Genomic DNA, 14,411 nt, shown 5'->3' on the forward strand with positions numbered 1-14,411 from the left:
GAGCTAAAAGGACAAGAAATGGGAACAAATCAGCAACGCAAAATAGTGAAAAGGATGCCAACTGGATGAAAAGACAGCTAAAGTAATGTATTGAGAGACACACGGAACAGGCACTGAAAGACATTCAAAGCCTTACAAAATAATAAGAAAGAGGACCAGTAGCTAGAGATTATTTTCAATCCTGAAAACAAATTCAATATTCACCTTTTTCTTCATATTTAACCTTCTGTAAAAAATTAATATTATATAATAATTGGTACTGTGACTTCAAAGTTAAAGGCTATAAAATTATTTACACTACAATCCTTATTCTATATGTTACTAAGTCTTCAAAATACTTAGGTTTGAGGTTGAAACTTTCTTTACCCAACCAATGTAGAAAGACGGACCCTGAAAAATATAAGGCATGTCCTTTTACTGTTATTTCTCAGACACACTAGAATGCAACTCAGCCAAAACCAGCACACACACTTTCTGTTTTGAGCAAAAAACTGCTAATGCTGAAAATTTGAAATATAGAATGGATTTGGGTTTCACAGAAGGTTATTTTATTTCACAGCAAAGATATAAGAGTAAAGGTTCTAAGCAACTGAAAGTACATTAAAGGATGCGTTGTGATTGTCCAGTCACCTTCCTTTTAAGTGAAAGTTCAGTTTAAGGCTGCCTTATTTGTGACTTCTCGGCATTTTCTTTGAGTAGCTGCTATCAGTATTTTACAAAGACAAGTGTACGACAATTTCTGTCTCCCTGCATTTTCAGAAGCAGGTACTGCAGAGTCCACTGATAAAGCTGTTCTCTTAACAGTAGCAGAGTAAAAGACAAGGCACATAGATGAAACAGAGAAACAGAATATGAAATCAACATTAAAAATTTAGCAACTGTCCACAACTAGTGACTAGTGACTTGCTAGTCTCTATGTATCTGTAAAATAAAAGCACAAGCATCTAGTTACCATAGCTGCAAATGAAACTATGATCCTCAAATATACCAGCTATGTGCCTGTGCAATTATGAAATACAGCCCAACATGTTTAGTCTTCCTTAGATTGTTGTCTTGGCTTTTTTGTTAAATATAAGATGAAAATGAAGGAACCTCAACAAAACAAAACACATCAATGAAAAATTAAATTTCATCTTCATTCTCTTAATATCTTCAAAGTTACTACAAAGGCTCTCCTTATTATCCCAGAATCTTATAATATTTATTCATAGACTGCTTTTGGATTAAACTGTGCTGAAAGTGGTAGGTGTACAAGCATTTGGTCTGGTGCGGACCTAAAGAAGCCTTATGAATTGTTGTTTTGTTCATTAACTGCTCTTTGCCCTCTACTTTCCGTAATAAATCCTATGCAAAAGGTAGCCTGCCAAGGAGTTAGCATACATGATGGTGGGCTTGCCAACTGTTACTAAACAGAATCTCTAACAGCTAGGTTCTATCTTCCCTATAGTGCGAAAGAGGTCTTTTTCTCCCAGTCCAAACATGTCTTAAGAAAAAATTTCAACCCATTTCAGTTTGGGACTTCTGTTTCTCAGGCATCTATTTTTGGCTGAAATTGATCAGTTGGCTTGGAAGACATTGGGTAAGACAGACAAAGAGACAGAGTGACTGAACAATATGCAGTTTTTGGAAGGGTCTATCTGGAAAGGAGTTCGGAAGAATAAACAAAATCTATGACTTGCTGCTTGAATCCCATGTGGCTTGAGGAAGAGGAAACCAGAGAGAGGAGCATCAATGAAATATATAATTGCCAACAAATTGTTTCCCAGATCAAAACATTTCAAATGCTGAACTCAATTCAATTGAATACTGAGGAGTGGCTAACCACCTATGTGAAACTTATTCTTTCTTGATGAATACTTTCTTAGTCATGGAAAATGAAATTAAATGAAACAAAACAGAAGAGAACAAAAAGAAGAATAGAAACCACATTTCTATTTTAAATATATTTACCAAAAAATCAATTATGACTACCACCCTAAGAAAAATTCCTGATTTCCCAGACACTCCTGTGTCTCCTCTCCTTTTTCTGATTTATCCATCCATTTTCCCCAGTTTCTGGCTAGTTTTGACTATTACATTACCTAAATAATGATCACTCCCCAATATAAGTAACCAAATAATAACATACCCTCATGTTTCAAGGCAGTGAAATATTCTTGCTTTATTTTAAGTGCCAGTTCTCGTTTCTTTAATTCTTCTGGGGTTGTAGGAATTGGACTGGCTTCAACTACAGATGCAGTAGAAGGTGGTCCTGCAGGAAAATAGACCTCTTTTGGTCTTTGGACTTTGCTGGTAAGTTAGTGTATCTGTACACTGGACTTCACAAGAGTAAAAATGGCACTTTCCACCTTACTTGATGTGACCATTTATACGAATACAAACACTCATGTGTTTTATGTCAACATGTTTATGTTCAGATTTCTTCATGTGATTTACATCTGTAAGACATGCTAAGATTAACACGGCATAAAATTACTCCAGCATATAAAATTGTATTAAAATTGGTTAAATAATATCCTAAAATGTATTTCTGAATGGAAAATCATGAATGAGTATGTGTGCCTCTGTTGTGATCCTAGATGGTTAAAATTTATCACAACAAGCATATAAACAAACCTTTTTTGAATGATAGCTGTTTCTTTTGGAGCAAATTCAAGTTTAGCAAACTGCAGTAAAAATGCTGTGTTAGTACATATCATCAGTTACCACCAAAGCAATGAAACGAACAATATTATTTTAAAAAAATCATAATATATCAGAAGAAAATAAAAAAGAGTTATGTTATTTCATGCCTTTCTAAACCATTCTGTTAACTACTTTTGCAGCCTGTTTTAACATACATATCTATGAACAGACATTGTAAAGGTATTTTATCATGGTTTTAAAGATTGTATGAAATTCTGAAGTCACAACACTTTGACTATTACTGAGAGATATTTGTAACTGCTTTGTCCTAGAAGAAAGGCAAATGAAGCTGTTATATATATAAAAAAAATCTGTTTGATATATAGGGTGAACATAAAGCAAATGGCCAATTCTAGAAGTGATAGAATTACATGTGATAAGTTGCATCACTCAGTTACTAGCCGATAGCTGTTTCCTAGGGAATTCTTCTGTTACAGGAACACTACAGCAACACTGTATGTGGCATGAATTCAAAGTTGATACTTGAGTTATAGATACATCAGTTGACACTTTATCTTCTACCATGAGGAATGCACAGCTGAGGTGCAGTTCTGCACTTTATAATTTTGTGATTTCAGGTAAGTCATCTAGTACTAGATCTGAACAAAAATTAATTTCCACATACACATACACAAACCCCAACCTAGCCACTTAGCATACAATAGGTGATAGCTGCTGATTTTTTACTGCAAAGCTTTTCTAGATATCTGAAAATCTGCTACTCTCTTGGCTGGATTGAGAGGGTAAGCACACAGCTAAGGCTCCCTGGGGCTCACAAATTAGGTATCCATGTGGCTAAGTATTTGCAGAGCTATAATTATACTGTTCTATGAGCAAAATCAACCAGAGAGAGAGCACTCAGTACAGTGCAAATAAAATGTCTGTCAAAGCAAAAAAGTCAGCTGTTTCATGAGTAATAACTCTGCAGTTACATCTTTCTCACTTGGAAATGGACTACCTGAATTTCAGACTACCCTCACAGCTGCAGAGCTTGAGTCCCTCTTTTGCTATACAAAAGATCTTTGCTTTACAAAAGAAAAAGGTTTAAGCTACTAGCCTTTTTTCCTGTTGGAGCTATGACATTTTGCAGAAAGAAGCAGAAGTTACTTGAACCACTACATGCTCAAGGAAGTATTTATGAAAAAAAAATGTATAAACAGCATTGCATGCCAGGATTCCTTCCAGCAGACTGCCTGAATTACTAGGCTGAAGAGATACAGGTTTTTACGTCTATTTCTCTTTTGCAATAAAAATTTTGTATTCTCACCTGGTTGGACAGATTCTTGCCAGGACTATAACCAAGATCTTCCTCAAAGAGAGTCTGCTCTTTTTTAGGACTACATATCCCAGCAGATTTTATGTTCTTTCTTTACACCATATTACAGTTATACATAAAAATGATGAACCTTGATAGATCCATGCTACTATATACATAACAAATTCCTTCCAAAATATCTTGGGGTATCAGATAATTTATCAATTCTATTCCAGTACTTCTGTTTTAATATCTGAAATATTTCAACTTATGGATGAAAAGTAGACAGAATTTAGGGGAACTGTATTTAGTTTGATAAACCAGTTCTAACTATTCAATTCCAAAACAGTACAGGGAGAAAAACTAATACTTACTTTCTAGGTTCTATTTAGAATATTTATTCCTACATAATAGTAACTGTGCTGGGTTTGGCTGGGATAGGGTTAATTTTCTCCATAGTAGGTAACATGGGGCTATGTTTTGGATTTGTGCTGGAAACAGTGTTGATAATACAGGGATGTTTTAGTTACTGCTGAGCAGGGCTTACACAGAGTTAAGGAGCCAGGAGGGGAGGGGACACGGCTGGGACAGCTGACCCCAACTGACCAAAGGGATATTCCATACCATATGAAATCATGCTCAGCATATAAAGCTGTGGAAAGAAGAAGGAAAGGGGGGGAACGTTCAGAGTGATAGCATTTGTCTTCTAAAGTATCTGTTACACATGATGGAGCTCTGCTTTCCTGGAGATGGCTGAGCACCTGACTGCCCATGGGAAGTAGTGAATAAATTCCTTGTTTTGCTTTGCTTGTGTGCGCAGCTTTTGATTTTGCTTTACCTGTTAAACTGGTTTTATCTCAGCCCATGAGTTTTCTCATTTTTACCCTTCCAATTCTCTCCCCCGTCCCACTGTGGGGGAGTAGCTGACTCGGGCTAAACCATGACAGTCCTTCTTGGAGCCCAATGTGGGGTTCAAAGGGTTCAAGATAACAATGGATTTGATTGGAATATGGTAGATCAAATTTATAGCTGTTATTGCTGTTTAGCTATTAATCAGCAGGCTCCTGTGCTTGCCATGGGGCTTGCTTGCCTTACTGTATATTAGAGTCTAGTGCTCGTTAGTGGCTGCTTTTTGCTTTTGATGCTTGCTGTACTGCTGTGCTGCTGATCATCTTACTTTGCTGTGCCTGGGAGCATTTTGATAACAGCAACAGCAATGCGTCTGGGCTGGCAAATGGCCAGGGCATCACTGCCGTCTCTGTGCTGCTGTGCTGCACAGGCTGGACTCCAGTGTGAACACGAGTCGAAGGGACTGTGACCTATGGACGAGTCCATGTGGTAGCGGGGCACCTCAAAGTGTCTGTGGCCATGGATAAGTCCACACCAGAGCAGGTAAATCTCAAAGCGTCTGTGGCCTTGGTTATGTCTGTGTCGCAGCAGGTATGCTTCTGAAGGGAGTGTGGCCCAAGCATAAACCCATGTTGCAGCAGGTACACCTTGAAGCATCAGTGGCTATGCATGTGGCCATGCTGGAGCGCCTCAGAGAATGGGGTCACAGATAAGCCCACAACAGAGCAGGTACGCCCCTGGAGGGACTGCAGCCATGGGCAAGGCCATGTTGGAGCAGTTGGGTGCACAAGAAGCTGGGAGGGGATACAGCCAGGACAGCTGACCCCAACTGACCCAAGGGATATTCCATACCATATGACTATTCTACCCTTCTGATTCTCTTCCCCATCCCATTGCGGGGTAGTAGGCAATTATTGTTGGCCGAGGTTAAACCACAACAGATCTTTTTGACACTCACTGTGGGGCTAAAACCATGACAACAACAGATATGATTAAAGAAATGTAACTGCCATTCAAAAGCCTCTGCACTCCATTATCACTACCAGCTTTTCACATTTATGTGTCATATTTGACATTTCAAAAGCCAAATTAAATGAAATTAAATGTCTTAGTTTAATCTTTTCTGTATTACTGACATATTTACATTTCAGTAATTTCAAGCACTGCTAAAACAAAGTCTGCATTTCAAATACCTTTCTTTTTAGAAGCTGATTTGGGACAAAGCTTTTTGGCATCTTTGACATCTTTCCCAGTAGCTTTGCCTGACAGCGTCTGTGAAAATTTCAGATCTTCTTTCACTTCTAGCTGCTGATGTTCTTTTTCTTCCTCCATTTCTTTAGACTGTATTTCAGCTGTTACCTTGACACCATAGTCACACATAGTAAAGTACATAGTATCAACTCTGTGCAATTACTGTTTTAGATACCTTATACTTGCTGAAGCATACACACATAAATAAAACAAATTAGATATTTTAACGAATAAAATGGATTACATTTTGATTATTTATCAAAAATAAAATTCTACAGCAAAAATGCAAGATAGAGAGATAGTAGTTTTAATTCTTGAAACCCATTACCTGTACTCTAGGAAAAAGTGAGAGATGTAAGAATCAACAGTATGCAAAACAAGACTACAGTTTCACTGTAAGGGTGCAGAAATTCACTTATTTTTAAATTATCAAAGAGAAAAGAAAAAGCAAACCTAGAAACCAACCATTTGAAATGCCACCTAATTTGCTTTTAGCTTTTGAAGTTGTGAAAGCTTTGTGCAAATGTTGCATCACAGGATATATCTTGTCCCTTTTCTCATGATTCTATTGAGGGACATGGGGAGAGTTTATCATGGAAGAAGTAGATATATAGAGTCAACATTCAAAGCATTTCCCTCTGTAATGAACTGAAAGGGTCAGTTGTAAATACAGAGGTGCTGATAATACACAGATCCCAACATTTTCCTCATAGAAACACAAACATATTCAAAGGAAATATCAGTGGTAGAGAAAGGGCATGAAATTGACATACACAGTGGGAAAGCTGTATGCTTAGGCTGCCTGCTGAATAGGAGGCTTTGACTGTCCAAACCAGAAATGTTTAGAGTAAATTAAACATTCCTTACCATATTTGATACTGCTGTTACTGCTGCTTGCCATGTATCAGTAATAAGATTTTCATCTTTCCTGGAAGTGGCCGCTCCATTTTCAGAATTCTCATCCTTAGCACTCTTCTGTAGAGTTCCCTTGATTTTTGGCTTGGTAATACTTAGTTCTGGTGAAGGCAGTTTCCATGAAACCAGAGGAATCCTCAAAAATAAAATACAAGGCATAATTCACACACACCCCTTTATAAAAAGTGTTAATTTATAATTACACTGGAGAATATGCTAAGAGAATGAGAATGCTATTTTCAAAATTTGCAATAGCAACAGAAAAGGGATGAACTTTCCTTATGACCAGAAGTCATGAAATGTGTGGATGACAAGAAATCTGTCTAGTTTAACACCAGAAGCTAAGGAATAGTAGTAGATGGGTAAAACTGTCAAATGACTGCATGATCTGCTTATATATTCCACAATGGCTACAAGCACAGCCTCATTACTCAGTTGAACTGTAAGTATTTTAAAAAGCAGGAGTCATTACTGACAGCACTTCTGATAATGTGAAATTATTTGATGGTATCTCTTACCTTTTAATATGGCATTCAGTTCTGTGCATCTTTGTAGGCTGCTCTGATTTATATTTGTCATTACATAACCCATTTAATTATGCTTGTTGGTGCAAATTTTAAAACTTAATGTTCTGTAATAATATTTAACTTAGTTATATGAGGATTATGTAGAAACTATCAGCAACATGGGGAAGTAGGAAACATTTCTATAGCAGATTTCTATGACAACTTTTAGCATGTTTTATAATTCAGAGATGTATTAGTGAAAATTATAAAGGTAAATCAGTAAAAAATCAGAGATAAATTAAATGCATAAGATGATTCAAGATTCATCATTTGACTATAATGAGTTAAAAATTCTTATTTCCCCATCCTTTCAAAAATACACATTTCTATTCCCACATACACCCACATAGTTTTCAGTGCATTGTATTTGTTGATATTTGTATAATTTAATAATGCATTTCTACCTTCTTGATTTGTTTTTATCTTCTTTCTGCTCTACATCATTAATATCTAACAAAGGGATTCTAGTAAAATCTTGACCATCACCCATTGGGATTTTTCCTTCCATTGCCCTATAATAATCATGAAGAAGTCTTTTTGTATCTTGGAAACGATCCACTTCAACCTCAAGAAGAAAGGACAGAAAGATTACAATTCAAAAAAGGACAGAACAAGTTTCTGTTACATTTTTAAAAACATGATAGCAGAAGTAATTCTAAATCCTAAGAGTTTGAGGGCGAGCAACAAATATAAACATTTGTTTGAAAATTTACAGTGAATTCAATGCATACTTCTACTTGCATCTATTATGTCTTCACACTGGTATTTCTATGGATTAATAAAAATCTTAGTTGTTAGAACAGGAGAAATTATTTACATTAAATACAGTTTCATGCATTAAATTTAATTACAATATATTATGATGTATATGCATTTCTACAGTAGGAAGTATACTAGTACCAAGAAATTATAGGGATCTTTTTGTTCAAAAGAAATAAAATCCTTAATAGCATAAAATAAAAAGGGTTAAGTGATGGAGAAAATTTTAAAAGCCTTACAGTTTTTCTGGACCAAAGAAAGCAACAGACTTTACACACCTATCTTGAAGATTTTTTTGTGTGAATCATCTTGGAAGAAATCAAGTAAGATTCAAAAAACATTTAACACCTGTCATGTTTTGATTTATTGATACTGTATGGTGTTAGTTTCTAACTGACAAAACAGTACTAAATATTCATGGGAAAATGCACAAAACCACATTCACAAAACGAAGGATAAAACCTTTGTGGTGTAAACCAGCACTTATCCATAAGTTAAGGAGAAAATATCTTCTAGTATAACAATGTGTACACAGAAAGGTGGAAAGAAATCTGATAAACGGCATTTATACATATCTATGTGTTTACACAGTACCAGAGCCACCTGGAGAATATATGTAACTTCCCACAGAAAAACCCACAGACAGAGAGCTCAAGACCAAAGAAGCCTATTTTTGTCTGCTTCTCATATAAAGCCATAACATAAAGATATAGTTATTATATTTTTAGTTCTGTAGTTTTAGCATTAATAATTTGTTTATTTTGGGGAGTATATACTAAGTACGGAAAGTAAAAATTGTTTCCTTTGCATTTTTTGTTAGGAAAAATAAAAGCTTATATGCGTTTGTAATTTTAAATGGCTATCCTGCATATCCACCCAAGAGAGATCAAATTAGATTCACAGTGAATCTCCTCTGGACTTCATGTCCATGAAATTCTGCCAGAAGAGAATTAGGATTGCAAAGTTATACATGAATATAAAAGGAGAAAAATAAAAGAATGAAGGTCAGCAATATTTCATTGATTTCACTCCCTTATGCATATAATTCCAAAGAAATTTTTAAATACTCAGTCCTATAAATATCCTAATTACAGGATGAATGTGGTTTAGTTAGCCAGCAGTTATTTGACATTTTGACCTCTCTGTTTAGTCAGTGGCCTTAAGCCTTATTTGGGGCATTATTTTGGCTCTTTGAAAACAGAGTTAATAATTTCCTTACAATAGCAGCTGACTACTTCACAAACTTTACTTAAATTACCAAAACACCCGTATGAGATATGAGAATGGTTGCATATCTTATTAAACATATTAAAAATAACACAGAGAATTAAAGAGAGGAAGCCCACCCTAAGGTGCTTAAGCTGCCCTAAGCCTGACTTTTCAGCCAAATTAGCATTACATGGCACGTGTTTAAGGCACTGTTTTCATTGTCTTCTTTAAAGTTGCCAAAACTTTCACAGAATGGTCACTCAGTTTACAGAAAAGCCTCTCTAGTCTAGTCTAGTCTACTCCAGTCCAGTCCAGCCCTAAACCAAATTTACGTAGCTAGAACAGCAGTCATAGGGAAATCTTACTTTACTTCAGGAACTGAAGTACTCGATGGTCAGGCTGAATTATTGAAAAGGCTTAATGTGGGAGAGGGGAGAGCCAATTAATGGAAAATGGGCTCTCGAAAACTTTAGTTAGGTGTGTGAAAGGTGAGTCATATCTGAATGGATTTTCCCAAGAGCAACAAATCACATCAAATTCTCAAAAACACTCCTTGCAATTTTTTTCAGTCTGTACGTAAAATTTCAAGCCACATTGGTGGAGTTACAACTGAAATAATTTTTGTGACATGGGAAATACAGGACACCTTAACAGCAAGTGGGTCTACAACAATAGCGAATTATGTAATTTGTAAATTAAACCCAGATGTCAATGTGATCACAAAAGGATAAACAGCTTTAACATTTCTGTTACAAAAGTCAGGTGACTCACTGGACTGATAAAATTGCAAAAAGTAGCACTATAAACTACAGATGGAAAGTTTGGGGAGGTTGGACAATAGTAATGTTTTCATCTCAAACTTTTGTGCCTGCCAAACAGTTAAATGTATGGAATGCCATCTCCTTTTTGTCTCTTTCTAGATAAATTCAGAAGAGGCATGAACATTTGCTTATCTAATTCTCAATCCCTCAGTTATTTTGAGCCAACCATATGAAATGCCCCTGAGGCTTACTGTCCTCCAAATCTAATTCATTGTCCCCTTCCATTGGAGACTCTGTATTAGATCCATACCTGCATAAGTGAAAAGAAATGGTTCATTGAAATCCCCCTATGATCTGGTAACCAGCCATCATTCATGATATCCATACGTTCCTGCTCTGCTTCTTCCCTTCTGTTATCACAGATATCCCAGAGAAGATCTCTTAGGTCCTGAAAATCAAAATGAGAAATAACTATGAAAGAAAACTTAAATACCATTTTTATATTATTATTAAAAATTATATCTTTTTCCTTGCATAGGGCATCTTCCCATTTGGGGCTTTTTCTTATTGTTATAAATGTCAAAGCCTGGTCAACAAGTCATGTGCTTACAGAGAGCTGACAGAAATTAGCTTTACAAATGTGCCAGAAAGAAGAATACAAAAGTACGAGATGAATACGTAGGCTGCTTTGCTTTTGTCACGCAGAGACTACCTAAGCTAAAAAAAGGCGTGAGAATATGAATAGCTAAGCTCGCAACTGCACCAACAACTTTCCACTTCAGTGGTTTGCTAACTAATACACTTAGAAGAAGAGTACTCTAAGGGGATGTGCAATATGAAAAATTCTGAGAAAATTACGTCAGAGTTCAGGTATTCTTCCAATTTGGATAGCTCCATACCATTTTTCTTTAACATTGTTTACAACGAAGGGCTCTTCAACAAGTGACTATACCTAATAGAAGCACTATGTGGCTCACTGACAGCACTCAAGACTTACTATGCATACAACATACACGCAAACCCTCTCTTCCCCATTGACATCGTGTGACAGACCTGTATGTAATAGGAGGCAATGGGAAGAGTGCTGTTAAATGCGGTGCTAAGGAAGGCTAAGATGAGCTGCCTCTCACGCTTCAAGCCATTCTACTCCACCTGACCTGTTTCAGCATAAAGAGAAAAGGTGTTGCCAACTACGTGCCCTGCAAAGCGGAGTTTAGGCTTTAGGTTATAGGTGATTCCATATTCACCAGGTCTTGGTCTCAGCCTAATATGCCAGATCCTGTTTCTCTACCCTTGTCCAAAGACTACAGACAAATCCAGTTGTCCTCTGTTGTACAAAAGCCATAGAGAAGCAGCAAATGAATAGCCCTTGGGCTACCTGAAACATCAGCAATGGCATAGGTAGAAGGTAGCCAAGGCGAAGGCTATCAGATACTCATGGTTATCCACATTGTAGGATATACATGTAAGGATATGCTACTGAATAAAAAAGATGTAAACATACAACTTCCCTGTTCTGCAGTGATGGATTGACCTTGGCTGGCTGCCAGGTGCCCACCAAGCTGCTCTATCACTCCTCCTCCTCACAGCACAGGGGGAAAAAATACAATGGAAAAGTCTGTGAGTCAAGACAATGATGGGGGATCACTCACCCATTACTGTCACATGCAAAACAGACTCGACTTAGGGACATTAATTTAATTTATTGCCAATTAATAATAGAGCAGAATAGTGAGAAATAGAACAAAACTAAAAACACCTTCCTCCCACCCCTTCTTCTTCTCAGGCTCAACTTCTCCCCTGACTCTGCCATAGGGAGGATGGGGAATGGGGGGTTGCACTGAGCTCATTATGCATTTGGCCTCTGCCACTTCTTCCTCCTCACACTCTTCCCTTGCTCCAGAGTGGGGTCTCTCTCATGGGATACAGTCCTTCATGAACTCCTCCAATGTGGGTCCTTCCCATGGGCTGTGGTTCTTCAAGAACTGCTCCAGTGTGGGTCCTTTCTATATGTGCAGTCCTTCAGGATCGTACAGCTCCAGTGTGGGTCCCCCATGAGCTACAGATCCTGCCAGAACACCTGCTGCTGCGTGGGCTCCTCTCTACTGGCTGCAGTTCCTGCCATGAGCCTGCTCTGGTGTGGATTCTTCACAGGCTGCTGCTCCCTTCAGGGCACGTCCACCTGCTCCAGCATGGGGTCCTCCATGGGCTGCAGGAGAATCTCTATTCCAGTGCCTGGAACACCTCCTCCTCCTTCTTTACTGACCTTGGTGACTGCATAGTTGTTTCTCTCACATTTTCTCACTCCTCTCTCACATCTGCCATGCAGAGTTTTTTACCCTTTCTTAAATATGCTATCACACAGGCACCACCACCATTGCTGATTAGCTCAGCTTTGGTCAGCAGCAAGTCTATCTTGGAGCTGGCTAACAGTGGCTCTGTTTGACATGGGAGCAGCCCCATATATCTTCCCAGAGAAGCCACCTCTGCAGATTCTCTGCTACCAAATCCTTGCCACATTAATCCAATACTACACAAACAAAACAAACTGGTGATTTGTAAAACTGATGTACAGCTCTTTCCAGTACCTTCCTGAGACATGTCAGGGGGAGCATTTTATTCTTTTTCCTCATGTTATTCAAGTCACAGTTTTGATTTACTGCAAGCAGTGGAGATAACTGGAGAGGGAGACAGTGAGGTGTCTTCCTCTGGGAGAAGTTAAAAGCACATTTTATGTGTCTCTCTGCCACCGCTCCTCCTCTTTTAAAAGTGAAGCAGCTTCTCTCTCCTTTCCTTGTACTCAGGGGGGTGAAAAAGAGAAAAAAAATGGATGTAGGTGCTAAGTCCTCTCCTATCTGGAATAAAAGAAGTAGTGGGCCCAAGTGACTGACTGTGTTTGATGATAGCAATGGAGTGAGAGGAAGTTGAAATTGCTGAAGGACAGTGTAACAGAGATGGGCTGCTGAAGTGTATTTCATCCGCAGTGATTCTGAGTTTGGATCTGTAGGATACCAAAACCTTGGCTGCCCTTTGGGCTTTAGTCCTTCAAGAAGGTTTTTTACACATCACAAAATGGGGTGGATTTTTACATTTTCCAGGTGATATCAGAAATTGGTTTTCAGGTTTCACAGCTGGCAGCTTCCAGTGTGGATAGTGTTTCAGAAATGTCGATGTGAGGTGACAGAGTTGAGCAGTCTGGGAGAACTGAAAATATTTGAGGAAAGACATTCCACAGATTACCACTCTTAATTTCCTCTCTTTCTTCTTCTAGCATCAAGGAAGGATGGATGACAGAATTTTTATATTCAGGGCTTAAAAGCACAGAGGAATTATCATCTTCACATTTACCCACAGGTTTGGGATCCACAAAGACTAGAATGGGTCATTCAGAAACAGTAATTGTGGAAATTATATATTTACTCCAAACTGCCTTACTTACTGTGCTTAGCGTTACAGACAATGGACAAACAGGGACAATGTCAAACATGGATTTCTGTTACGAGTGAAAGGCCAAATACCTTAAATTTTTGCTCTCTAAAGTATAGGACAATGGGATTCCAGTTTTTTAATAATCACATTTAGCAGGAATTAGGAATATGGATGATGATTTTTAAGCTCTTTACATCATTCTCTTGAAATAATGTTATAGAAAAGGAGGTCCAATGCTTTTCCCATCTCAGTGAATTCATCCATGATTCCACCAATGTTCCCTTCAACTAACAATGTTGTCAGCATTTTTTCCCTGTTTTCTGGGGTCACTTCATGATATGATTTAAACTAAAAATCATATCTCTTCTGAAGTGGGAATCTGGTAAATTCCAAGATAGCTCTACTTCCTGCCGATGTTAAATCTGGCTCTGAACTTGTTAGAACCTTTACTTTTATGAATTTTTGTGAAGAAGAACTCTCAGGACATGTATGACCTAGAAAAGATTACCTGAGTCAAAACATTTCAAAGAAATTCTCTGTATTCTGTATGAATCATTTTTAGAAACATCTATTACCATACACCATTTATTGAAAAACTAAATCACTGCTAAGATTTGTTAGAATGTGAGTGTCCAAACTTGTGAGTAAAATCTCTGAAAACCACAAAAGATAAAGAAAAAGACAGAAATATTTATTTTACAATATGCCAGAATGCCACAGTATAACCTAAAA

At 37.5% G+C, this 14,411-nt stretch overlaps 1 protein-coding gene across 2 annotated transcripts in view; it reads right to left on the bottom strand.

Annotated features, from left to right (window-relative positions):
* The window catches only part of SPEF2 (sperm flagellar 2), a 74,747-nt gene that overhangs the window by 15,301 nt on the left and 45,035 nt on the right, over positions 1-14,411 (bottom strand). For both annotated transcript variants that reach the window (XM_075078728.1, XM_075078727.1), the window contains exons 22-26: positions 10,561-10,698; positions 7,926-8,086; positions 6,908-7,091; positions 5,983-6,148; positions 2,129-2,251 (exon numbers count right to left, since the gene is read on the bottom strand). In XM_075078728.1, the coding sequence (XP_074934829.1) occupies positions 2,129-2,251; positions 5,983-6,148; positions 6,908-7,091; positions 7,926-8,086; positions 10,561-10,698 (772 nt within the window). The remainder of the gene's footprint in view (positions 1-2,128; positions 2,252-5,982; positions 6,149-6,907; positions 7,092-7,925; positions 8,087-10,560; positions 10,699-14,411) is intronic.

This window comes from Phalacrocorax aristotelis, chromosome Z (genome assembly GCF_949628215.1).
Source record: "Phalacrocorax aristotelis chromosome Z, bGulAri2.1, whole genome shotgun sequence".
Taxonomy (NCBI): Eukaryota; Metazoa; Chordata; class Aves; order Suliformes; family Phalacrocoracidae; genus Phalacrocorax; species Phalacrocorax aristotelis.